Consider the following 27026-nt stretch of genomic DNA (forward strand, 5'->3'; position numbering starts at 1 on the left):
AGTAAACGCCGGGGTTATTCTACAAGACAGGACAGACACATTAATCAAGTAAGACATAAGACAATATGGAACATATAACATGGACAAACATAGGCCTATATGGGACAAATAGGAGGAGTTGCCTGGTCAAGCTCTTCTGTAAAAGTCCGTTCAAAATGGGGGAGAATCATAACCTCCCATTCACAATACTAAAATCCACTGGTTTCATTTGAGAGCTGAGTATGGTATAGAAAACCAGCCCGGCTGACATGTTCCCCTCCTAACGTGCACATAAGAGAGATCCATCCAAGGACTCAGCTTTCTGTAGTGCCATGTTAGAAAGAAAATCTACAGTAAAAGGTTGTCATAGTGTTGAAATCTGAAATCATCAGAACAGTTCAACTTCGCTGTGTAAACAGCATACAAATGTTAATATAGTCAATGAAATTTGGGCTCCCGAGTGGGGCAGTGGTCTAAGGCACTGCATCTCAGTGCTAGAAGCGTCACTACAGACCCTGATTCAATTCCAGTCTGTATCACAATCCGGCAGTCATTGTAAATAAGAATTTGTTCTTAACTGACTTGCCTAGTTAAAAAATTAAAAATAAACTATCCTATGTAGGCTATCAATATACAGCCACCCAGCTGGCTATCATGGCATTCTCTCATTAACTGCAGGCCTTCAATGGGATTGGTGAATGAGGACTTCCAGGCCCAGTAGTTCTCTGCATGATCATCAAACTTAATGAGCCCAGAGTTCACAACGTACTATGTACCTTGCGATGTCACTCATGTCTATTCTGCTGTTGAGGGGTGGCCGTAGATAGATAGCTAGGTCCAGCTGGCCATCCAGATACCTAGAATTAGACAGCTAGGTCCGGATGGCCAGATAGCTAGGTCCAGCCGGCCAGATAGCTGGGTCCGGATGGCTAGATAGCTAGGTACGGCCGGCTGGCGAGATAGCTCGGTGTGGCCGGTCGGCCAGATAGATCTAGCTTTCTGGCCGGTCGGTCGGTCGGCCGGCTGGCCAGATAGCTAGGTCCCGCCGGCCCGCCAGATAGCTAGGACCGGCCTGCTATTTGTCACATACGCCGAATACAACAGGTGTAGACCTTACCGTGAAATGCTTACTTACAAGGCCTTAACCAACAATGCAGTTCAAGGAATAGAGTTTAAAAAATATTTACTAAATAAACTAAAGTAAAAACACCATAAAATTACATAACAATAACGATGCTATATACAGGGGGTACCGGTACCGAGTCAATGTGCGGGGGTACAGGTTAGTTGAGGTACATGTAGGTTGGGGTTAAGTGACTATACATAGATAATAAACAGTGAGTAGCAGAAGCAGTCTTATAGCTTGGGGGTAGAAGCTGTTAAGGAGCCTTTTGGACCTAGTCTTGGCGCTCCGGTACCGCTTGTCTTGCAGTAGCAGAGAGAACAGTCTATGACTTGGGTGACTGGAGTCTTTGACAATTTTTTGTGCCTTCCTCTGACACCGCCTAGTATATAGGTCCTGGATGGCAGGAAGCTTGGCCCCAGTGATGTATTGGGCCGTACGCATTACCCTCTGCACCTTATGGTCGGATGCCGAGCAGTATGATGCAACCGGTCAGGATGCTCTCGGTGGTGCAGCTGCATAACTTTTTGAGGATCTGGGGACCCATGCCAAATATTTTCAGTCTCATGAGAGGGACAAGGTGTTGTCGTGCCCTCTTCACGACTGTCTTGGTGTGTTTGGCCATGATAGTTTGTTGGTGATGTGGACACCAAGGAACTTGAAGCTCTCGACCCGCTCCACTACAGCCCCGTCGATGTGAATGGGGGCCTGTTCGGCCCTCCTTTTCCTGTAGTCCACGATCATCTCCTTTGTCTTGCTCACATTAAGGGAGAGGTTGTTGTCCTGGCACCACACTGCCAGGTCTCTGACCTCCTCCCTATAGGCTGTCTCATCGTTGTCGGTGATCAGGCCTACCACTGTTGTGTCATCAGCAAACTTAATGATGGTGTTGTAGTCGTGCTTGGCCACGCAGTCGTGGGTGAACAGGGAGTACAGGAGGGGACTAAGCACACACCCCTGAGGGGCCCCGGTGTTGAGGATCAGCGTGGCAGATGTGTTGTTGCCTACCCTTACCACCTGGGGGCGGCCCGTCAGGAAGTCCAGGATCCAGTTGCAGAGGTAGGTGTTTAGTCCCAGGGTCCTTAGCTTAGTGATGAGCTTTGTGGGCACTATGGTGTTGAACGCTGAGCTGTAGTCAATGAACAGCATTCTCACATAGGTGTACCTTTTGTCCAGGTGGGAAAGGGCAGTGTGGAGTGCGATTGAGATTGCGTCATCTGTTGATCTGTTTTTGCGGTATGCGAATTGGAGTGGGTTTAGGGTTTCCGGGATGATGGTGTTGATGTGAGCCATGACCAGCCTTTCAAAGCACTTAATGGCTACCGACGTGGGTGATCCAGGGCGGTAGTCATTTAGGCAGGTTACCTTCGCATTCTTGGAGACAGGGACTATGGTGGTCTGCTTGAAACATGTGGGTATTACAGACTCGGTCAGAGAGAGGTTGAAAATGTCAGTGAAGACTGGCTGGCAGGCCAGCCAGATAGCCAGGTCCGGCCGGCCAGCCAGATAGGTAGGTCTGGCAGGCCAGATGGTGGCATCCTATGACAGTGCCACCTTGAAAGTCACTGATCTCTTCAGTACGGGCCATTCTTCTGCCAATGTTTGTTTATGGAGATTGCATGGCTGTGTGCTCGATTTTATACACGTCAGCAACGGGTGTGGCTGAAATATCTGAACCCACTCATTTGAATGGGTTGTCCACATACTTTTTGCCATGTAGTGTATGACCCCTGACAGTCACCTAACATGAAAGACCAATCACAATGTTCTTAGAAATAAAATGAATTTAGTGCAGTGATTTAAATAAACAGGAACGTCAGAATTATGTGTTACAGGACACTAGCAATATTCGTCGTCCAGGGTAGGGGAGGGAATGGCCGGCAGGGGATGTAGCTCAATTGGTAGAGCATGGTGTTTGCAACGCCAGGGTTGTGGGTTCGATAAAATAATGTATGCGCTAACTGTAAGTCGCTTTGGATAAGAGCGTCTGCTAAATGACTAAAAATGTAAATGTAAACAAAAAAATTATTTTTCCACTTTAAAAATATACATATTTTCGCGAACACCCTGCAGTACCTCTATGGACCCCTAGGTGGCCTCGGACCACCGGTTGAATACCCATGATTTAGTCGCCTTAATTCTGACCATCCTACAAGGGTAAAAACTCCAATAAGTTTTGAACAGATTGTGATAGAGACATGGGGTTTGGACCATTGGTTTTCTTAGAGGTTTATTTACACAATTAACATATTAGTTTACCCATTGGTCAAAATATGCGTTTTTAATTGGACATCTTATTAATTAATTGATTCATTCTACGAATATATATTCTCTATGGCATATCTATTGATATTATATTAATATCTATCTGGCCTACCTATCTATCTGGTCTTGTCTTCCTTTGAACTGACAGTAGTACCAGTAGTAATAGACCTCACAGCAGTAGGGGTGAGACGTGTTGATACACTCGAACTCCTTTTCATATTGTCCGCTCAAGTCATGTAGTAACCAAGGCACGTATCGTGTCCGCAACCCAGGTACGTCTCGGTGGTCCTCGGTCGATGGGGGCTGGACCTCAGTGTTGTTCTGCGGGCCAGCGGTGGGTATCGCCGCGGGGATGGCTTCAATCGCGTTGGACTTCACCTTCTTGCCTCCGGTGGCGACGCAGAGAACGCTCAGTGGCTCCAGGTATATGAGAAGCAGCAATAGGTGCCGTATCCCCATGGTGTGGTTAACTTGTCAATTTGAGAGTTGCCGCATTCTGCAGCAGCACACCGGACAATTAGATCTCAATCGAAAGTGGTGGTAGTCGCCTCCTCCACTCAAGGCGCGGAGGTGGTGTGGGTGTGTGACTGACCGTGTCTGTGTGTGTGTGTGTGTGTGTGTGTGTGTGTGTGTGTTTCTGTTCACTCGAAGGGGTGTGTGTTCTTCTGTCACCTCATCTCGTCAGAGAGAGAAGACGAAAGGAGAGGTTTTGGTCGAAACGGGAGATGTTTCTGTGGTGTCATTCATAAAATCAGCCTACACCTACGCGCGCTCTATTGGCATCCTCTGTCGAGTCCGTGCGCGGTGGAGAATAGCGATCCACCACGCGGGCAGTTTGTGACAGAGATGGGAGAGGTGTGTCATTTCGTTACCAGGCTATGACACTGACACAGCGCCCAGGATGGATCTAACCACCCGGAAAATTATGTTTCTGATCGGCCTCAGCTGCCTCTGGCTCCAAGTGCTTTCCGAGGTAAGCTACTACGATCACTAGTCAATTTAGTGGTCGCTATGTGCTATAATTGCGTTCCTTTTCAAGGTGCGCCCTTTTTTCTCACACTTTCATATCCAGTATGTAGGCTATGTTTACTCTTGCGGATATCTTGGGCCAAGTCTATCTTGCAAAATTGATTTGATCTAAATTAAATTAACCTGGAGAAATACGGTCAAATAAAACCACAGTGCCCCTTTTCTTTTGCATATTTTCTCCACGGACGTAACGGTCGTTATAGGCTAGGTTTTATAATGGTTGGAATCACAGACTTCATTATAATGGAACATTATATACGTTTTGTTGAGTTTTTCATTATCATTTAATTCAACAATACTTCGATTTAGCCTATAGGTACCACAAGCGGTAGAGACTAATTGTGCTGGACAAGGCAGTTTGAATGTAGGTGCATGCATTCCATAGATAGCCTTTATTATTAGCCAGACATTAATAATACACATTATTGTTTTGCATCAGTGTTTGCACACAAGAGTCTGTTTTATGCTTTTGCCTAATTGAGCGGATAAAGCAAGGTTATGGACCTACACAAACACAAACACACACACACACACACACACACACACACACACACACACACACACACACACACACACACACACACACACACACACACACACACACCACTCAGGCACGTTCCCTCATGGCAGGCTGTTATAGGAACCAGACCCTGCCTGTTTGCCCCTGGTGGTGCGTCGATGTACAGTAACACCACGCGCTATTGCCCCTTTGTCGCAGAAATTCAATCAACCCCCCTCAGCCCTCCAGCAGAACATCAGCACCATCTGTATCTGCAATATCTATTAAGTTGTGTTGTGGCCTGTTCACTTTATAATCATAACGCCTTATTGAGACACAATGTAGCCCTATTGTCTACATAGGCTTACTAGTTAATCATTTTTCAATAGCCCTATAAATGTTGGTCCATATTCGAGGTTATCCTTTCATGCAGATAACTCAGAGTTGGTATTATATTATTGTCTAATGGATCCCTCAACAAGCACATTTTAGATAAGGAGATTGGAAGGGTGAGGTAAAGTGGGTTGTGACTAGATGGTTTACAGCTGTGGATGGAAGTGACTTTTCATAGTAGGTTAGTAGAGCATTTTAGCTAACCCTTTTCCTAACCTTAACCAAATTCTCCTAACATGCTATGTCAATTCTCCTAACCTGCTGCGTAAGTTCTCCTAACCTGCTACGAATAGTAACTTCCGTCTGTAGAGGTGTGTGTAGGCCATGGCTGGTTGTGGGAGGGTTAGGGGTGAAGCCAGGGGTCAGGAGTGAAGCCAGTTTGGTGTTAATGATACAGAGCTGGTTTGGTGAATAATGCGAACCTTGCCTGAGACCTGAAGACTCGTGTTAGCTCCCAGAGCTATTGCTTAGGCTTAGCCTTTAGCTTAGCGGGCTCTGTCGACTGTCTTGTGGTGGATATCTGTGTGTGTCTGTACCTGTTCTGTGACCCTGTCTCTGTGTGTGTCTATACAGACACCTGTAGTATGCAGATTCGAGGCTACCGGTACCAATACCAACACTATTTTACAATTTAGAATGCATACGCAATACACTGATTCATTCTAAGTGGTATGTTAGTGTGAAGATTGGAACAGATCGAGCCTCTCTCTGTCCAGATGTGTTGGTTTGTTCTCAGCTGTGGTGTGGTTACATCTGATTGCTGCTGTAACAGTATGATAACCGTGAGATTTATATGAGTGGAGATGTCAACAGCATGTTAGGTTTTCATCAGAGACTCCTGTTCACTGTGTAATATGATTAGCCAGGGTGTGTGTGTGTGTGTGTGTGTGTGTGCCTGTGCTTGCATTCTAACTCCCTTGAGAGTGGAAATTAACTGTCGAAGTCAAGGTGAAGAGGATGAAACGTTTATAGATGTTATCTGAGTTCTCTTGTATTCAGTCTCCTCTCTCTGACCTGGTTTCTATGACTATGAGAGACTGTACTACACAGAATTCTGTCAGATATTATCTGAAACTGTCTAATACTTGCTTCTTCATTACCCAGGTCTCTGTATTCTGCATGCCTGTGTGTCTGCAATGTTTGTATGTGTGACAGGAAGGGATTTAACCTGCATCGTCTGCACATCACAAGACAAGCCCACTGAACTAAAGCCTCTTAGGCAAGGTCATTCATCATGCGAGCGGGGTTCAACAAACCACCTTGCTTACTTTTGTGACGTTTATCTTTGTTTTGTTATGTGTGACAAACCCAATTTTTCCTCTGAGGTTCAATATAGTATTTATTTGTTCTGTAACAGATATGATGTGAAATGTTGACAGTAGGTTGTCTTATCTGACGTTGTGTGAATCTGAAACAATGTCTGTGTTCCTCTCCTCTCAGGTGATAGCTGATGACAGTTATTTAAACGAGGTACAAAACACAGGTAGGCTAACAGTGACCTCTTTCCTCTTCGTCCTATTCTCCTATTTCCTCCCACTTTCCATCTCCCCATTTCTTTGTGTTCCATAAAATGTCCCTCCCCTTCTTCCCCCACTCATATTCTCTCCATTCCTACTCTCACACACGTCCTTCTAGCCTCTTTTACCCCTCCTCCTATTTCCTCCATCTGTCTCTATTCTCTCTCTGTCTCTATTCTCTCTCTCTCTCTCTCTCTCTCTCTCTCTCTCTCTCTCTCTCTCTCTCTCTCTCTCTCTCTCTCTCTCTCTCTCTCTCTCTCTCTGCCTCTCTCTCTCTGCCTCTCTCTCTCTGCCTCTCTCTCTCTCTCTCTCTGCTCTCTCTCTCTCTCTCTCTCTCTCTCTCTCTCTCTCTCTCTCTCTCGCTGGTGGTTGTGATGGGGGTGGGGTTCTCTCTCTCACTGGCAAAAACCAGCCGATTCATCATTTCTGGTCTCACTCCAAGGAAAATAAACCCCTCCCCACTGTCCTCTGGCCAATCAGACAGAAGAGTCTTTAAAAAATATATATATATATTATTTTTTAATAAACAATTATTTATTTACAACACATACAACAAATCACACTCAACCAACATCAAAACACACCACATGCAAACGCGACAACATTTTTCTCCCTCATCCTGGTCTAAATAATTTTGTTAAATCTAAGGGCAGCAGGTAGCTTAGTGGGTAAGAGCGTTGTGCCAGTAACCGAAAGGTCGCTGGTTCTAATCCCCGAGCCGACTAGGTGAAAAATCTGTCGATGTGCCCTTAAGCAAGGCACTTAACCCTAATTGCTCCTGTAAGTCGCTCTGGATAAGAGTGTCTGCTAAATAAAAAAATAATAAAAATCATAAAGGCACATTTCTATATATATATTTTTTTGGGGGGGGGCATATCACAAAAAAAGAGTAGAGTCTCTAACTGGGCAGGGGATGGTTCTGATTGGGTGAAATGTGCGTGAGGATATGTCTGGGATATGATGATGTATAAGGGCCTCCTTGGTTTTGTTAACCTACAGTACATCAGTATGCTTTATTATTGTGTGTGTAGCTGATGGTGTAAGCATGAGTGTCTCGTGTGTGTGTGTGTGTGTGTGTGTGTATAAACTGCATGCACATCCCAACCCCCCATATGGCTCAACTCTCTGTGTGTGTTTGTGAACCGTGTCAAATGCTCATTGTGACTGGGAAATGGATTATGGGAGCTGATAGAATGAGTGTTCCCGTGGAGATGGTTCCCATAGCGATGGAGGAGAGCATGGTTGTCATAGAAACACAGTATTGTTGTCCTAGCGATCGGTGTTGGTATGTGTGTCTGCATGCGGTGAGGGGAGCTTTCAGTTTACAAACTGATTTATGACGCATTGGTCAGTTATTATTCCAATTCAAATAGGCATTATGGAATCTTGACAAAATAGATACATGTATTAGGCCTACAGAGTATAATACAATTCCCCTATCAATGCTACAGGGAGAGATGGAGATGGAGGGACACAGGAAAGAAGTCATTTACAAGCAGAGGGGATGGGGGATAAGAGAGGGTGTGTATAGTAGGCTAGGGTGAAGAGTAGAAGTTTACATTTTAGTCATTTAGCAGACGCTCTTATCCAGAGCGATTTACAGGAGCAATTAGGGTTAATAAATGCCCTGCTCAAGGGCACATAGACAATTTTTCACCTAGTCGGCTCAAGGTTTTCGAACCAGCAACCTTTCGGTTCCTGGCCCAATGCTCTTAAGCGCTAGGCTACCTGTTTTTTAGTTCTGTTTTATACAGTCCATTACTGTCAGCTGTGATCTTCACCAGAGAAAGAGAAGGTCAGTGATTTAGTGGATTTATTGAAATATTTTGGTTGTCTGGCAGTAAGCCACAAACAACAAACATATTCAGTACAGAAACATATTCCAACCATATTTAACTGGATCATCTCACACACCATATAACCAACACCATATGACTTCCAATGTTATTCACGCTCATCATTGCATGATAGAATGACATCTACATATGAATTGCAGATAATAGGGTGACCAATATTTACAACAAAACTACTATTACTTAGTCTATGATTGACAGGAGTGATGACCAATGGGGCTGTCATTGTACCGTCATAATTATCACAGGGATTGAAGTACGGATAAAGTTTCTCAGAGAAGGTGTAGCCAGTAAAATAGTAGATATAAGACCTGGCCTCCACATTATAGTTCTATAGTAATATTTTAACCCAGTACATCCCCATGATCTATAGACCATACACATAAACAACACCATATTACTTCAAATGTTATTTATTCTCATCAATGCGCCATAGGATTACATCTCCATACTAATTGCAGATAATAGCATGTGCTAAATTACAACATTACATTCAGTCTGTGTGATTGACAGGACAGATGACGAATGGGGCTGAGTTTGGACCAAGTTCCTCATCACAGGTGTTGAAACATGGAAATAGTTTCTCAGTGAAGGTGCAGCCAGTGAAAGAATAGATATGAGACCTGGCCTCCACATTATAGAAGGAGACCAGACCCTCCTCATAATCCACAAACACCCCCACCTTCTGGGGCTTCTCTCTCAGGGAGAGGGGAACATGGGGAGAGGCGTAGGCCTCATAGATATTCTCACCCCTCATATACACAGACCAGAAGCCATCGACAGGGCTCATATTTATGTCATCCTTCCTGTTGATGGACTCCCTGGCCACTCCTAAAAGCCACTCAGGTTTTCCCTTCACCTGCACCTCATAGTAGAATCTCCCTGAGGAGAAACCCTCTTTTCCCAGGACAGAGAACATATTCAAAAACCTCTCTGGGTGATATAATTTATTTATCTTGTCATGGAGTTTCTGCCATGTGGCTCCAAATCTCACTTGTTTCCGGTCCATAGACAAGATGAGGAATGGATGTGCTGTATCAGGGTCCAGAGTCACATCCACTGACCACTGCTGAATTGTCTTCAGCTCAACATCACACAACTTCCTCACTTCTCTCTCTAGTTCTTCATGAAGAGTCTGCTCCAGCTGAGACACAGCTCTCCTCAGTCCCCCCAAACACGTATCACTGTGAACACTGACCTCAGACCAGTCCTTTGTGTGTTTGGGGGTACACAGGGATGGCAAGGTCTGGAGGAGGAGGAGGTGGTCCTCAGTGTGTGAGACCTGCTTCAGCTCAGTGCTTCTCCTCTGTAGCTCTGTAATTTCCTGCTCCAGCTGTTTAATGAGCCCATCAGCACGATTCTCTGCTGCTTTCTGCTTCTCCTCAACCACCTCAATGAAATCAGCCTGGCTTCTCTGAACGGAGTGCACCAGAGCAGTGAAGACCTGCAGGCTGTCTGCTATTTCTCTCTCTGCGTCTTTCTTGTTGAGCTCTACTGAATGTTTGACCTCCTGAACCTTCTCTAGTCGCTCTTGGATCATCTGCCGTATCTGTCGCTCCATCTTCCCCAGCTGAGCCTTCCTCTCTCCACACTCTAACACTAGAGGGACGGTGTGGTGAGTCTTGTGGTCTGTCTCATTGCAGAACTGACACACACACGTCTGGTCGGTCCTGCAGAACAGCTCCAGCAGTCTGTCATGCTTCTTACACATCCTGTCTTCCAGGTTCTCCACAGGGTTGATCAGCTTGTGTCTCTTCAGGCCTGTGACTCTCTGATGAGGTTGCAGGTGAGTCTCACAGAAAGAAGTCAGACACTCCAGGCAGGACTTCAGGGCCTTGAGCTTTGTCCCAGTGCAGACGTCACAGGACACTTCTCCAGCCTCGGCAGGGGACTCATCTGTGTCTGTGTCTCTGATTCTGATCGTCTTAAAATGCTCTACAACATCTCTGAATGCTGTGTTGGTTTTTAGCTCTGGTCTTAGGTGGAATATTTGTTTACACATTGGACACTGGCACAGGTCAGTGGTATCCCAGTATCCACTGATACAGGCCATGCAGAAGTTGTGTCCACATGGAGTGGAGACTGGCTCAGTGAACACATCCAGACAGATAGAGCACTGGAACTGATCTTCAGACAGGAGACTGCTAGAGGACGCCATTTCTGGAACACAATAACAGAGCAAACACAAGTCCTGGAATGAGTCAGCATTTTGACCGTAAACTTTGTACTGGTGTTTTTTTTCTCACTCTCACAGTAACCTCGATGTCCTGAATGGTAGTTGAGGTCCTGCTTTCACGCATAAGGTTTTTCTATCTCCCTCTCATGCATTCTCTCTCTCTCTCTCTCTCTCTCTCTCCCGTCTCTATTTCTCTTTTTACTCACCTGAATGCTTGTCTTTTCCTTTTATTTCTCTACAAAGGTAGACTCTTTGCTGTAATGTTATCTTTGCGAGGAACAGGAGAATGTTTGTTTCTGTGCACAGTTTCCTCATCTATATTTCACTTTCACTTCAGCAAAGTGACATCACTCAACTCCTCTCTGATCTGCTCTTTGCATATCTTTGCTCTTAAAGGGACAGCGTTGATATTTGACATGCCTGTCTGAAGTCTCTGCTGATGTTCTTCCTCACATACTATTTTCAGGCTCTAGCATTCTGGGGGCCCTAAGCAACAGTTGGATGGGGGGGGGGCACCTCATGCAAATTTGACAGTGGAGAGAAAAATGTACAGTTTTAAGTTGTTTTCCTGCAATTCTACACATTTTCCCACGGGGCGTAGAGAAAACTGCAATTGTATAACACATTTCATAATATTCTAGTCATTTTGTCATGGGGCAGAGATTTTTTTTGTTGCTGTTTCAAAGCTAATTTCCTTCAATTCTACACATTGTGTAATGACTTATGACATGTTAATATGATATCTGAGTGAGAATGACTAACAAAATCAATGGGGGTCTCCTGGAGGTCAGAGCCCTGCGTGCCCGGTTAGTATTCGGCCATGATTACTAGTTTAGATAGCTGGCAAGACTAACTACCAATCCAAAAATTGTTAGCTGACATTGGTAATTGAGGTACTGTCAGTGACTGACAACAATAGAAAAACTGCTGATGCACATCCAAATTTCAAAATGGCACCTGGTGTATTCTACTATTCTTACTCTCAATAGTAAGTCAGGGGCCCCCCTAGCGGTCGGGGCCCTGAAGCTGACGGAGGTCCGTTTGCATCGCCTTCCAAAAATTCAGCCACACAAACGTACATAGAACTACGTAGAGAGTTACGCTAACGGATCTCCATCGGCTCGGTTTGCATAGACGGTGTAGACCCCTTAAGCAACCACTTATGTCCCTTATGCCTGGAACCGGTCCTATGTCAGATTCTCAGAAACAGAGGTTAACGTGTCAATTGCTTTAATCAGCCATTGGCGTTTTGAGGAATACAGTCTGAAAAATAAAAACATATTCTCTGTTACTGACAGGATTATGGTTTAGCTTTTAACATAACAGGCCATTTTCCTGGATACAGATTAAGCCTAGTCTTGGACTAAGAATCACTTTCAATGGAGAGTCCACGGCTCTTTAGTCCAGGGCTCTTTATTCCAGTTTGTTTATTATTATTCCAGGGCTCTTTATTCGAGGGCTTTTTATTCCAGGGCTTTTTAATCAAGGGCTTTATATTCCAGAGTGTTTTATTCCAGGGCTTTTTATTCCAGGGCTCTTTAGTCCAGGGCTCTTTAGTCCAGGGCTCTTTATTCCAGTGCTTTTTAGTCCAGGGCTAGGCTGCTTTTCCTTTGCCTCCCCTCGCTCTCTCTCTCTCCCACTTTTTCTCTCTTCCTCTCTCTCTCTCTCTCTCTCTCTCTCTCTCCCTCTCTCTCTCTGCTCTTTCTTTTCTCTCTCTCTGTCTCTCTCTCTCTCTCTCTCTCTCTCTGTCTCTCTCTCTCTCTCCCTCTCTCTCTCTGCTCTTTCTTTTCTCTCTCTCTGTCTCTCTCTCTCTCTGTCTCTCTCTCTCTCTCTCTCTCTCTCTCTCTCTCTCTCTCTCTCTCTCTCTCTCTCTCTCTCTCTCTCTCTCTCTCTCTCTCTCTCTCTCTCTCTCTCTCTCTCTCTCTCTCTCTCTCTCTCTCTCTCTCTCTCTCTCTCTCTCTCTCTCTCTCTCTCTCTCTCTCTCTCTCTCTCTCTCTCTCTCTCTCTCTCTCTCTCTCTCTCTCTCTCTCTCTCTCTCTCTCTCTCTCTCTCTCTCTCTCTTCTCTCTCTCTCTCTCTCTCTCTCTCTCTCTCTCTCTCTCTCTCTCTCTCTCTCTCTCTCTCTCTCTCTCTCTCTCTCTCTCTCTCTCTCTCTCTCTCTCTCTCTCTCTCTCTCTCTCTCTCTCTCTCTCTGGTGGTTGTGATGGGGGTGGGGTTCTCTCTCTCACTGGCAAAGACCAGCCGATTCATCATTTCTGGTCTCACTCCAAGTGCTCAAAATCCACAAAGCACACACAGACCTTTTGACGTTACCACATCAAGGAAAATAAACCCCTCCCCACTGTCCTCTGGCCAATCAGACAGAAGAGTCTCTAATATATATATTATTTTTTAATAAACAATTATTTATTTACAACAAATCACACTCAACCAACATCAAAACACACCACATGCAAACGCGACAACATTTTTCTCCCTCATCCTGGTCTAAATAATTTTGTTAAATCTAAGGGCGGCAGGTAGCTTAGTGGGTAAGAGCGTTGTGCCAGTAACCGAAAGGTCGCTGGTTCTAATCCCCGAGCCGACTAGGTGAAAAATCTGTCGATGTGCCCTTAAGCAAGGCACTTAACCCTAATTGCTCCTGTAAGTCGCTCTGGATAAGAGTGTCTGCTAAATAAAAAAATCATAAAGGCACATTTCTATATATATTTTTTTTTGGGGGGGGCATATCACAAAAAAAGAGTAGAGTCTCTAACTGGGCAGGGGATGGTTCTGATTGGGTGAAATGTGCGTGAGGATTTGTCTGGGATATGATGATGTATAAGGGCCTCCTTGGTTTTGTTAACGTACAGTACGTCAGTATGCTTTATTATTGTGTGTGTAGCTGATGGTGTAAGCATGAGTGTCTCGTGTGTGTGTGTGTGTGTGTGTGTGTGTGTGTGTATAAACTGCATGCACATCCCAACCCCCCATATGGCTCAACTCTCTGTGTGTGTTTGTGAACCGTGTCAAATGCTCATTGTGACTGGGAAATGGATTATGGGAGCTGATAGAATGAGTGTTCCCGTGGAGATGGTTCCCATAGCAATGGAGGAGAGCATGGTTGTCATAGAAACACAGTATTGTTGTCCTAGCGATCAGTGTTGGTATGTGTGTCTGCATGCGGTGAGGGGAGCTTTCAGTTTACAAACTGATTTATGACGCATTGGTCAGTTATTATTCCAATTCAAATAGGCATTATGGAATCTTGACAAAATACATACATATATTAGGCCTACAGAATATAATACAATTCCCCTATCAATGCTACAGGGAGAGATGGAGATGGAGGGACACAGGAAAGAAGTCATTTACAAGCAGAGGGGATGGGGGATAAGATATGGTGTGTATAGTAGGCTAGGGTGAATAGTAGAAGTTTTCATTTTAGTCATTTAGCAGATGCTCTTATCCAGAGCGATTTACAGGAGCAATTAGGGTTAATAAATGCCCTGCTCAAGGGCACATAGACAATTTTTCACCTAGTCGGCTCAAGGTTTCGAACCAGCAACCTTTCGGTTCCTGGCCCAATGCTCTTAAGCGCTAGGCTACCTGTTTTTTAGTTCTGTTTTATACAGTCCATTACTGTCAGCTGTGATCTTCACCAGAGAAAGAGAAGGTCAGTGATTTAGTGGATTTATTGAAATATTTTGGTTGTCTGGCAGTAAGCCACAAACAACAAACATATTCAGTACAGAAACATATTCCAACCATATTTAACTGGATCATCTCACACACCATATAACCAACACCATATTACATCCAATGTTATTCACGCTCATCATTGCATGATAGAATGACATCTACATATGAATTGCAGATAATAGGGTAACCAACATTTACAACAAAACTACTATTACTTAGTCTATGATTGACAGGAGTGATGACCAATGGGGCTGTCATTGTACCGTCATAATTATCACAGGGATTGAAGTACGGATAAAGTTTCTCAGAGAAGGTGTAGCCAGTAAAATAGTAGATATAAGACCTGGCCTCCACATTATAGTTCTATAGTAATATTTTAACCCAGTACATCCCCATGATCTATAGACCATACACATAAACAACACCATATTACTTCAAATGTTATTTATTCTCATCAATGCGCCATAGGATTACATCTCCATACTAATTGCAGATAAAAGCATGTGCTAAATTACAACATTACATTCAGTCTGCGTGATTGACAGGACAGATGACGAATGGGGCTGAGTTTGGACCAAGTTCCTCATCACAGGTGTTGAAACATGGAAATAGTTTCTCAGTGAAGGTGCAGCCAGTGAAAGAATAGATATGAGACCTGGCCTCCACATTATAGAAGGAGACCAGACCCTCCTCATAATCCACAAACACCCCCACCTTCTGGGGCTTCTCTCTCAGGGAGAGGGGAACATGGGGAGAGGCGTAGGCCTCATAGATATTCTCACCCCTCATATACACAGACCAGAAGCCATCGACAGGGCTCATATTTATGGCATCCTTCCTGTTGATGGACTCCCTGGCCACTCCTAAAAGCCACTCAGGTTTTCCCTTCACCTGCACCTCATAGTAGAATCTCCCTGAGGAGAAACCCTCTTTTCCCAGGACAGAGAGATTATTCACAAACCTCTCTGGGTGATATAATTTATTTATCTTGTCATGGAGTTTCTGCCATGTGCCTCCAAATCTCACTTGTTTCCGGTCCATAGACAAGATGAGGAATGGATTTGCTGTATCAGGGTCCAGAGTCACATCCACTGACCACTGCTGAATTGTCTTCAGCTCAACATCACACAACTTCCTCACTTCTCTCGCTAGTTCTTCATGAAGAGTCTGCTCCAGCTGAGACACAGCTCTCCTCAGTCCCCCCAAACACGTATCACTGTGAACACTGACCTCAGACCAGTCCTTTGTGTGTTTGGGGGTACACAGGGATGGGAAGGTCTGGAGGAGGAGGAGGTGGTCCTCAGTGTGTGAGAGCTGCTTCAGCTCAGTGCTTCTCCTCTGTAGCTCTGTAATTTCCTGCTCCAGCTCTTTAATGAGCCCATCAGCACGATTCTCTGCTGCTTTCTGCTTCTCCTCAACCACCTCAATGAAATCAGCCTGGCTTCTCTGAATGGAGTGCACCAGAGCAGTGAAGACCTGCAGGCTGTCTGCTATTTCTCTCTCTGCGTCTTTCTTGTTGAGCTCTACTGAATGTTTGACCTCCTGAACCTTCTCTAGTCGCTCTTGGATCATCTGCCGTATCTGTCGCTCCATCTTCCCCAGCTGAGCCTTCCTCTCTCCACACTCTAACACTAGAGGGACGGTGTGGTGAGTCTTGTGGTCTGTCTCATTGCAGAACTGACACACACACGTCTGGTCGGTCCTACAGAACAGCTCCAGCAGTCTGTCATGCTTCTTACACATCCTGTCTTCCAGGTTCTCCACAGGGTTGATCAGGTTGTGTCTCTTCAGGCCTGTGACTCTCTGATGAGGTTGCAGGTGAGTCTCACAGAAAGAAGTCAGACACTCCAGGCAGGACTTCAGGGCCTTGAGCTTTGTCCCAGTGCAGACGTCACAGGACACTTCTCCAGCCTCGGCAGGGGACTCATCTGTGTCTCTGATTCTGATCGTCTTAAAATGCTCTACAACATCTCGGAATGCTGTGTTGGTTTTTAGCTCTGGTCTTAGGTGGAATATTTGTTTACACATTGGACACTGGCACAGGTCAGTGGTATCCCAGTATCCACTGATACAGGCCATGCAGAAGTTGTGTCCACATGGAGTGGAGACTGGCTCAGTGAACACATCCAGACAGATAGAGCACTGGAACTGATCTTCAGACAGGAGACTGCTAGAGGACGCCATTTCTGGAACACAATAACAGAGCAAACACAAGTCCTGGAATGAGTCAGCATTTTGACCGTAAACTTTGTACTGGTGTTTTTTTTCTCACTCTCACAGTAACCTCGATGTCCTGAATGGTAGTTGAGGTCCTGCTTTCACGCATAAGGTTTTTCTATCTCCCTCTCATGCATTCTCTCTCTCTCTCTCTCTCTCTCTCTCTCTCTCTCTCTCTCTTGTAGTGTCTTAGAGTCTGTGATGTGCTGACCTTTGCAAAAAGTGTGTTAGAGGAAAACTTGGCTCTAGGATTTTGCTGATGTTGCATATGGGGTAACAGATGAACTTTACTCTACTTTGCTGAAACATCTGGAAAGCATTACTAAAGTTCATGGAAAAATGATATGGGGAGAGATGTGGAAAAGGCCGGGGATTGGTTTTTAGAATCACACCATATTACGTCATAAATGATATAAAACCATGTCTTGAACAATAGGAGGAAGGAATAGCGAATTACAGAATTTGGCTCTTGCTGTTCTTAAGATATCTGCAGGTATCTGTAAATTTGATGCTGAAAACTCTTTGTTATAATAAACCTTTATAAACAAAGTACAGTGTCGGCGGACTCCTTATCATCACAGCATGGATCAGCAAAGGTGTGTCTTTTGGACACTACACTCTCTCTCTCTCTCTCTCTCTCTCTCTCTCTCTCTCTCTCTCTCTCTCTCTCTCTCTCTCCCGTCTCTATTTCTCTTTTTACTCACCTGAATGCTTGTCTTTTCCTTTTATTTCTCTACAAAGGTAGACTCTTTGCTGTAATGTTATCTTTGCGAGGAACAGGAGAATGTTTGTTTCTGTGCACAGTTTCCTCATCTATATTTCACTTTCACTTCCGCAAAGTGACATCACTCAACTCCTCTCTGATCTGCTCTTAGCATATCTTTGCTCTTAAAGGGACAGCGTTGATATTTGACATGCCTGTCTGAAGTCTCTGCTGATGTTTTTCCTCACATACTATTTTCAGGCTCTAGCATTCTGGGGGCCCTAAGCAACTGTTGGTTGGGGGGGGGGGGCCCACCTCATGGCAAATTTGACAGTGGAGAGAATAATGTACCGTTTTTAAGTTGATTTCCTGCAATTCTACACATTTTCCCACGGGGTGTAGAGAAAACTGCAATTGTATAACACATTTCATAATATTCTAGTCATTTTGTCATGGGGCAGAGATTTTTTTTGTTGCTGTTTCAAAGCTAATTTCCTTGAATTCTACACATTGTGTAATGACTTATGCCATGTTAATATGATATCTGAGTGAGAATGACTAACAAAATCAATGGGGGTCTCCTGGAGGTCAGAGCCCTGCGTGCCCGGTTAGTATTCGGCCATGATTACTAGTTTAGATAGCTGGTAAGACTAACTACAAATCCAAAAATTGTTAGCTGACATTGGTAATTGAGGTACTGTCAGTGACTGACAACAATAGAAAAACTGCTGATGCACATCCACATTTCAAAATGGCACCTGGTGTATTCTACTATTCTTACTCTCAATAGTAAGTCAGGGGCCCCCCTAGCGGTCGGGGCCCTAAAGCTGACGGAGGTCCGTTTGCATCGCCTTCCAAAAATTCAGCCACACAAACGTACATAGAACTACGTAGAGAGTTACGCTAACGGATCTCCATCAGCTCAGTTTGCATAGACGGTGTAGACCCCTTAAGCAACCACTTATGTCCCTTATGCCTGGAACCGGTCCTATGTCAGATTCTCAGAAACAGAGGTTAACGTGTCAATTGCTTTAATCAGCCATTGGCGTTTTGAGGAATACAGTCTGAAAAATATAAACATATTCTCTGTTACTGACAGGATTATGGTTTAGCTTTTAACATAACAGGCCATTTTTCTGGATACAGATTAAGCCTAGTCTTGGACTAAGAATCACTTTCAATGGAGAGTCCACAGCTCTTTAGTCCAGGGCTCTTTATTCCAGGGCTCTTTATTCCAGTTTGTTTATTATTATTCCAGGGCTCTTTATTCGAGGGCTTTTTATTCCAGGGCTTTTTAATCAAGGGCTTTATATTCCAGAGTGTTTTATTCCAGGGCTCTTTAGTCCAGGGCTCTTTATTCCAGTGTTCTTTAGTCCAGGGTCTTTTTTCCAGGGCTCTTTATTCGAGGGCTTTTTATTCCAGGGCTTTTTAATCAAGGGCTTTATATTCCAGAGTGTTTTATTCCTGGGCTCTTTAGTCCAGAGCTCTTTATTCCAGTGTTCTTTAGTCCAGTGCTCTTTAGTCCAGGGCTCTTCAGTCCAGAGCTCTTAGGTCCAGTGCTCTTTAGTCCAGGGCTAGGCTGCTTTTCCTTTGCCTCCCCTCGCTCTCTCTCTCTCCCTCTTTTTCTCTCTTCCTCTTTCTCACTCTTCCTCTTCTTCTCTCTTCATCTTCCAGAATGAGGTATGAGGGAAAGACTTTGTGTGTGTTTGGCATGGTTAGATGATCAAGGACAGCCAAGCTGTGTGTTTGTGAGAGATAACTATTGCAGCTCCTCTCTCTGTCCTGGCCATTAATCACAGGGTGTGTGTGTCTGTGTGCACGTGTAAGTGGGTCAGTGTGCATGTGTGCGTGTGTGTCTGGCAGAGTGTGTGTTGCATGAACTCTGTAGTCAGACTCAGCTCCGTGACAATAGAGTCTGATCCTGCTACTCTATGGAACGTCTGCTACATCTCTCTCTCTCCCTCTCTCTCTCTCTCTGCTCTTTCTTTTCTCTCTCTCTGCTCTTTCTTTTCTCTCTCTCTGCTCTTTCTTTTTTTCCTGTCTCTCTCTCTCTGCTCTTTCTTTTTTTCTGTCTCTCTCTCTCTCTCTCTCTCTCTCTCTCTCTCTCTCTCTCTCTCTCTCTCTCTCTCTCTCTCTCTCTCTCTCTCTCTCTCTCTCTCTCTCTCTCTCTCTCTCTCTCTCTCTCTCTCTCTCTCTCTCTCTCTCTCTCTCTCTCTCTCTCTCTCTCTCTCTCTCTCTCTCTCTCTCTCTCTCTCAATTTAAGGGGCTTTATTGGCATGGGAAACATATGTTTACAAGTGAAATAGATAATAAACAATTAAAAATTAACAGTAATCATTACATTACAGTTCCAAACGAATAGATACATTTCAAATGCCATATTACGGCTATATACAGTGTTGTAACGATGTGCAGATAGTTAAAGTAAAAAATGGAAAATAAATAAACATAAATATGGGTTGTATTTACAATGGTGTTTGTTCTTCACTGGTTGCCCTTTTCTTGTGGCAAAAGGTCACAAATCTTGCTGCTTTGATGGCACACTGTGATATTTCACCCAATAGATATGGGAGATTACACCCACAATAGATATATACCTTTGTGGGTGTAATCTGAGGGAAATATGTGTCTCTAATATAGTCATACATTTGGCAGGAGGTTAGGAAGTGCAGCTCAGTTTCCACCTCATTTTGTGGGCAGTGTGCACATAGCCTGTCTTCTCTTGAGAGCCAGGTCTGCCTACGGCGTCCTCTCTCAATAGCAAGGCCATGCTCAATGAGTCTGTACATAGTCAAAGCTTTCCTTAATACTCTCTATTTAGGGCCAAATAGCATTCCAGTTTGCTTTGTTTTTTTGTAAATTCTTTCCAATGTGTCAAGTGATTATCTATTTGTTTTCTCATGATTTGGTTAGTTCTAATTGTGTTGCTGTCTTGGGGCTCTGTGGGGTCTGTTTGTGTTTGTGAACAGATCCCCAGGACTAGCTTGCTTAGGGGAATCTTCTCCAGGTTAATCTCTCTGTGGGTGATGGCTTTGTTATGGAAGGTTTGGGAATCTCTTCCTTTTAGGTGGTTGTAGAATTTAACGGCTCTTTTCTGGATTTTGATCATTAGCGGGTATCGGCTTAATTCTGCTCTGCATGCATTATTTTTTGTTTTACGTTGTACACAATGAATTCTGCATGTAGAATTCTGCATGTAGAGTCTCAATTTGGTGTTTGTCCCATTTTGTGAATTCTTGGTTGGTGAGCGGACCCAAGACCTCACAACCATGAAGGGCAATGGGGTTCTATAACTGATTCAAGTATGTTTTAGCCAGATCCTAATTGGTATGTCGCATTTATGTTCCTTTTGATGGCATAGAAGGCCCTTCTTGCCTTGTCTCTCAGATAGTTCACAGCTTTGTGGAAGTTACCTGTGGCGCTGATGTTTAGGCCGAGGTATGAATAGTTTTTGTGTGCTCTAGGGCAATGGTCTCTTGATGGAATTTGTATTTGTGGTCCTGGAAACTGGACCTTTTTTGGAACACCATTAATTTTGTCTTACTGAGATTTACTGTCAGGGCCCAGGTCTGACAGAATCTGTGCAGAACATCTAGGTGCTGCTGTAGGACCTCCTTGGTTGGGGACAGAAGCACCAGATCATCAGCAAACAGTAGACATTTGACTTCAGATTCTAGTAGGGTGAGGCCGGGTGCTGCAGTCTGTTCTAGTGCCCTCGCCAATTCGTTGATATATATGTTGAAGAGGGTGTGGCTCAAGCTGCATTCCTGTCTCCCCCCATGGCCCTGTGGAAAGAAATATGTTTGTTTTTGCCAATTTTAACCACACACTTGTTGTTTGTGTACATGGATTTTATAATGTATGTTTTTACCCCAACACAGTTTTCCATCATTTTGCATAGCAGACCCTCATGCCAAATTGAGTCAAAAGCTTTTTTTGAAATCAACAAAGCATGAGAAGACTTTGCGTTTGTTTTTGTTTGTTTGTCAATCAGGGTGTGCAGGGTGAATATGTGGTCTGTCATACGGTAATTTGGTAAAAAGACAATTTGACATTTGCTCAGTACATTGTTTTCACTGAGGAAATGTACCAGCTGTTAATGATAATGCAGAGGATTTTCCCAAGGTTGCTGTTGACGCATATACCACAGTAGTTATTGGGGTCAAATTTGTCTCCACTTTTGTGGATTGGGGCGATCAGACCTTGGCTCCAAATATTGGGGAAGATAGCAGAGCTGAGGATGATGTTAAAGAGTTTAAGTATAGCCAATTGGAATTGATGGTCTGTATATGTTATCATTTCATTGAGGATACCATCAACACCACAGGCCTTTTTGGGTTGGAGGGTTTGTATTTTGTCCTGTAGTTCATTCAATGTAATTGGAGAATCAACTGGGTTCTGGTAGTCTTTAATAGTTGATTCTAAGATTTGTATTTGATCACGTATATGTTTTTGCTGTTTGTTCTTTGTTATAGAGTAAAAAAGATTGGAGAAGTGGTTTATCCATACATCTCCATTTTGGATAGATAACTCTTCGTGTTGTTGTTTGTTTAGTGTGTTCCAATTTTCCCAGAAGTGGTTAGATTCTATGGATTCTTCAATTACATTGAGCTGATTTCTGACGTGCTGTTCCTTCTTTTTCCATAGGCTCAGGTTTTCTGGGTCTCTATGTTTTTGGTTGAAATAGGTTTCTCAATTTCTTTCTTAGGTTTTTGCATTCTTCATCAAACCATTTGTCATTGTTGTTAATTTTCTTAGGTTGTCTGCTTGACATTTTTAGATTTGATAGGGAAGCTGAGAGGTCAAATATACTGTTTAGGTTTTCTACTGCCAAGTTTACACCTTCACTATTACAGTGAAATGTTTTGTCCAGGAAGTTGTCTAAAAGGGATTGAATTTGTTGTTGCCTAATTGTTTTTCGGTAGGTTTCTACACTACTTTCCTTCCATCTATAGCATTTCTTAATATTATGCTGTTCCTTTGGCTTTGATGCCTCATGATTGAGTATTGCTCTGTTCAAGTAGACTGTGATTTTGCTGTGATCTGATAGGGGTGTCAGTGGGCTGACTGTGAATGCTCTGAGAGACTCTGGGTTGAGCTCTCTCTCTGCCTATCTATCTATCTATCTCTCTATCTCTCTATCTCTATCTCTCTATCTATCTCTCTCTCAATACTTCTCTAATTGCTGCCTGGGAGATTATCTTTGGCTGTGTGTGTGTGTAGTTCAGCAGTATGTTTGCGTCAGCAGCAGTTTCATTTAGCCCTTGTTCGTTGTTCATGCCTCCACTAATTCCGCCTCTACAGCACAAAGTGTACACTCGTAAGGGATCCTCAGACTACAGAGTGTATACTCCTTAGAGACCCTCTCCTGGGTGGCCTCCAGCATTTTAAGTAAGGGTGGGAGTGGGAGGTTAGGGGATTTTAACATGGATCAGCTGAGTAACTGTATTATATATCCCCTGCTGTGTTATTTGATACTGTGTGTGTTAGGACGTAACTTTCTGTACAGTGCCTTGCAAAAGTATTCATCCCCTTGGCGTTTTTCCCATTTTGTTGCATTACAACCTGTAATTTAAATTGATTTTTATTTGGATTTCATGTAATGGTCATTCACAAAATAGTCAAAATTGGTGAAGTGAATTGAAAAAAATAACTTGCACTGTGTGCAATCTAAGTGTCACATGATCTGTCACATGATCTCAGTATATATACACCTGTTCTGAAAGGCACCAGAGTCTGCAACACCACTAAGCAAGGGGCACCACCAAGCAAGCGGCACCATGAAGACCAAGGAGCTCTCCAAACAGGTCAGGGACAAAGTTGTGGAGAAGTACAGATCAGGGTTGGGTTGTAAAAAAATATCAGAAACTTTGAACATCCCACGGAGCACCATTAAATCCATTATTAAAAAATGGAAAGAATATGGCACCACAACAAATCTGCCAAGAGAGGGCCGCCCACCAAAACTCACGGCCCAGGCAAGGAGGGCATTAATCAGAGAGGCAACAAAGAGACCAAAGATAACCCTGAAGGAGCTGCAAAGCTCCACAGCGGAGATTGGAGTATCTGTCCATAGGACTACTTTAAGCCGTACAATACACAGAGCTGGGCTTTACGGAAGAGTGGCCAGAAAAAGGCCATTGCTTAAAGAAAAAAATAAGCAAACACTTTTGGTGTATGCCAAAAGGCATGTGGGAGACTCCCCAAACATATGGAAGAAGGTACTCTGGTCAGATGAGACTGAAATTGAGCTTTTTGGCCATCAAGGATAATGCTATGTCTGGTGTAAACCCAACACCTCTCATCACCCCGAGAACACCATCCCCACAGTGAAGCATGGTGGTGGCAGCATCATACTGTGGGGATGTTTTTCATCAGCAGGGACTGGGAAACTGGTCAGAATTGAAGGAATGATGGATGGCGCTAAATACAGGGAAATTCTTGAGGGAAACCTGTTTCAGTCTTCCAGAGATTTGAGACTGGGATGGAGGTTCACCTTCCAGCAGGACAATGACCTTAAGCATACTGCTAAAGCAACACTTGAGTGGTTTAAGGGGAAACATTTAAATATCTTGTAATGGCCTAGTCAAAGCCCAGACCTCAATCCAATTGAGAATCTGTGGTATGACTTAAAGATTGCTGTACACCAGCGGAACCCATCCAACTTGAAGGAGCTGGAGCAATTTTGCCTTGAAGAATGGGCAAAAATCCCAGTGGCTAGATGTGCCAAGCTTATAGAGACATACTCCAAGAGACTTGGAGCTGTAATTGCTTCAAAAGGTGGCTCTACAAAGTATTGACTTTGGGGGGGTGAATAGTTATGCAGGCTCAAGTTTTCGCTTTTTTTGTCTTATTTCTTGTTTGTTTCACAAAATGTTTTATTTTGCATCAAATTGGTAGGCATGTTGTGTAAATCAAATGATACAAACCCCCCAAAAAATCAAATTTAATTCCAGGTTGTAAGGCAACAAAATAGGAAAAATGCTATGGGGGGTGAATACTTTCACAAGCCACTGTACATGCATATAGAAGATCCAAGGTGATTTTCCTTTTTGAATAAGGACATTTTCACTCTCCTCCTGACTCTCCTTGTATGCTTCACTCCTTATCTCCTCTCCTTATCTCCTCTCTTGCTATAAACCTCCCATCCCATCTGTCTCTCTCTTCAGAGGGATTCATAGTTATGACAGTATTCTCTCTCTCTCTCTCTCTCAGCCCCTCTCTCCTGTTCGGAGGGTTTTACAGAGCTGGGTTACTATAATGGCTCCGTGTCTCAGACCGACTCTGGCGCCCCCTGCTTGCAGTGGGCAGAGTTTCCAGACTACATGCTGCAGTACCCTGGTCGAGGCCTGGGGGAGCACAGCTACTGCCGGAACCCTGACAGAGAGTCCAATCCCTGGTGCTTTTTCAGACAGACCTCTGGGGCCATCGGCTGGGCCTACTGCGACTGCCACCAGGGTAGGCTTATGGCAAATATACTGTCTGTATACATATATACAAAGCAAATACAGTATTATACACAGAGCCTTCTGCGCCTGCCAGGGTAGCCCTGTAGCAAATACTGTATACCAGAGGAGGCTGGTGGGAGGAGCTATAGGAGGGGCGGGCTCATTGTAATGGCTGGAATGGAATTGATGGAACGGAGTCAAACACGTTGTTTCTGTGTTTGGTACCATTCAATTGATCCCATACTAGCGATTACAATGAGCCCATCGTACTATAGCTTCTCCCATCAGCCTCCTCTGCTGTGTACACAGTATCTACTCTGTAGTTCTTCCAGACTATTGATTGGCTGATGTACCTGTCCTTCTCTCCCTCTCCTAGGTGCAGCTCGGCTGGTGGGCGGGACATCGTCAGAAAGTGGACGTGTGGAGGTGTATCTGAATGGCCAGTGGGGGGCGGTGTGTGACTCTCATTGGACAGACAGAGATGCAAGTGTGATCTGCAGACAGCTGGGGCTGGGGTAAGAGAGATGTAGGAGTGTGTATGTTTGTGTGTGTGCCTCCTCATTGCGATCGGAATTGTAGCATCGCAGCATTTCCGTTTCAACTGTAAGACCGTGTGTGTGTGTGTCCTCAGTGAGATCGGTACTGCGTTGCAGCACTCCAGGTTCGGCTCGGGCACCGGCCTTTGCCATTACGAGCGGCTGGGTTGCCGTGGTGATGAGAGCTCCGTCAGCCAATGCCAGAGCAGGACATTTGTTACGGGGGACTGTAGCCACGGAAACGAGGCGGGAGTTGTGTGTGCTCCACCAGAAGGTCAGTAGAAAGCTAGAGAGAAGGAAACAAAGTGCCTCATATAAATAAATAATCAGCATCGATATCGGGACATTGTTTTCTCCCACAGGCAGTGGTCCTCCTCTACGATTGGTTGGAGGAGAAGAAGACTTTGAGGGGCGTGTGGAGGTTTTCCACGGCGGTAGGTGGGGCTCTGTCTGCGATGACCAATGGGACGACAGAGATGCAGAGGTGGTCTGTCGACAGCTGGGCTTCGGGTGAGAGAGACTCTGTAGGAGTAAATATCTTGTAGCTAGAGGAAGTCATTATTGTTGTTTTGACCCATGTGTGTGTTTAGGGGTGTGGCGAAGGCCTGGTCGTGGGCCCACTTCGGACAGGGCTCAGGTCCCATCCTATTGGACGCTGTGAGGTGTACAGGAAATGAACTCTTCCTGGACCAGTGTCTTCATGGAGACTGGGAACAACACAACTGTGACCATATGGAAGACGCGGGGGTGTCCTGCAGTCCCTACACAGGTACACACACACACAAACAAACACACATCCCAAAAACAGATATAACGTGCACACAAATGATCTAAAGTGTGTATCTGTGTGTTCCAGACGGTGTGGTGCGGTTGGTAGGAGGAGACGGTCCATGGGAGGGTCGTGTTGAAGTGTTCCACTCTGGGGACTGGGGTACTGTGTGTGACAACCACTGGACTCAACAACACACACAGGTGGTCTGTCGACAGCTCGGATACAGGTGTGTGAGTGTACCTTCCCCTGCAGGCATGATATGGGCTGTTGCGGTGACTGTGTTACCGCCACACCGGCAGTCATGAGTCATGACCGTTGAGTCACGGTAATCTCCTCTTATTCACTCTGGACATGCGTTCGTAGTACCCAACTCCCTAATGATCATCAGGTCGCTAATGGCCTGGTGCTCAGGGCTCTATTGTCCCTCTAACCACTCTGACGTCAATGCAAATGCCATAGAAAATCACATCAAACACTTATTCAAAACAGTATCGTGCTTTTAAAACTCACCACGCTTTGATCAATTTGAAGAACAACAGGTTGAAACTGAGTGGAAAACATGGTTGTTGTGGATGTTGTTTCACAATCTACCACAACGAAATGGACAGCGCTTTCTAAGGTGATGATTAATGGATTAATGGACTAATGATTAATGGACCCCAGGAAAAATAGCTGCTGCTTTCGCAACAGCTAATGTGGATCCTAATAAAATACCAAATACCCAAAATTAAAAACACCCATACACATATTAGAGCTTATGCATACCCGTAGGCCTATATATGAACCCAAGCCCAAAAACAAAACCTGAATTAAAATAATTATTGTGCTGTTATACA

The 27026-nt window shown here is 44.4% G+C and overlaps 3 protein-coding genes across 3 annotated transcripts in view; 1 reads left to right on the top strand and 2 right to left on the bottom strand.

The window, feature by feature from the left end:
- The first annotated feature begins 4000 nt into the window (after positions 1-4000).
- The window catches only part of LOC121585312 (neurotrypsin-like), a 29147-nt gene continuing 6121 nt past the window's right edge, over positions 4001-27026 (top strand). The window contains exons 1-8 of the mRNA XM_045227103.1: positions 4001-4340; positions 6729-6771; positions 24650-24892; positions 25259-25397; positions 25514-25692; positions 25781-25928; positions 26009-26187; positions 26275-26416. Of these exons, the coding sequence (XP_045083038.1) occupies positions 4269-4340; positions 6729-6771; positions 24650-24892; positions 25259-25397; positions 25514-25692; positions 25781-25928; positions 26009-26187; positions 26275-26416 (1145 nt within the window). The 5' untranslated portion in view covers positions 4001-4268. The remainder of the gene's footprint in view (positions 4341-6728; positions 6772-24649; positions 24893-25258; positions 25398-25513; positions 25693-25780; positions 25929-26008; positions 26188-26274; positions 26417-27026) is intronic.
- Positions 8480-11139, bottom strand: LOC123493212 (E3 ubiquitin-protein ligase TRIM39-like). Its single transcript, XM_045227143.1, has 2 exons — positions 11041-11139; positions 8480-10818 (listed from the first exon to the last, which is right to left on the bottom strand). The coding sequence occupies exon 2, from the start codon at positions 10814-10816 to the stop codon at positions 9152-9154; it is 1665 nt and encodes a 554-aa protein (XP_045083078.1). The 5' UTR covers positions 10817-10818; positions 11041-11139; the 3' UTR covers positions 8480-9151.
- LOC121585425 (E3 ubiquitin-protein ligase TRIM39) lies at positions 14787-18129 on the bottom strand. Its single transcript, XM_041901801.2, has 2 exons — positions 17436-18129; positions 14787-16700 (listed from the first exon to the last, which is right to left on the bottom strand). Exons 1-2 carry the CDS (start codon positions 17542-17544, stop codon positions 15040-15042), a joined length of 1770 nt encoding a protein of 589 aa, XP_041757735.2. The 5' UTR covers positions 17545-18129; the 3' UTR covers positions 14787-15039.

The sequence above is a fragment of the Coregonus clupeaformis genome, chromosome 1 (genome assembly GCF_020615455.1).
Source record: "Coregonus clupeaformis isolate EN_2021a chromosome 1, ASM2061545v1, whole genome shotgun sequence".
NCBI classification, from domain to species: domain Eukaryota; kingdom Metazoa; phylum Chordata; class Actinopteri; order Salmoniformes; family Salmonidae; genus Coregonus; species Coregonus clupeaformis.

Coding starts and splice junctions, on each gene's coding strand:
- LOC123493212 (XM_045227143.1), bottom strand. CDS start 10,816: ATGGCGTCCTCTAGCAGTCTCCTGTCTGAAGATCAGTTCCAGTGCTCT.
- LOC121585425 (XM_041901801.2), bottom strand. CDS start 17,544: ATGAGGAAACTGTGCACAGAAACAAACATTCTCCTGTTCCTCGCAAAG. Junction 16,701..17,435: donor AGGAAAAGACAAGCATTCAG/GTGAGTAAAAAG, acceptor ATTGTGTTCCAG/AAATGGCGTCCTCTAGCAGT.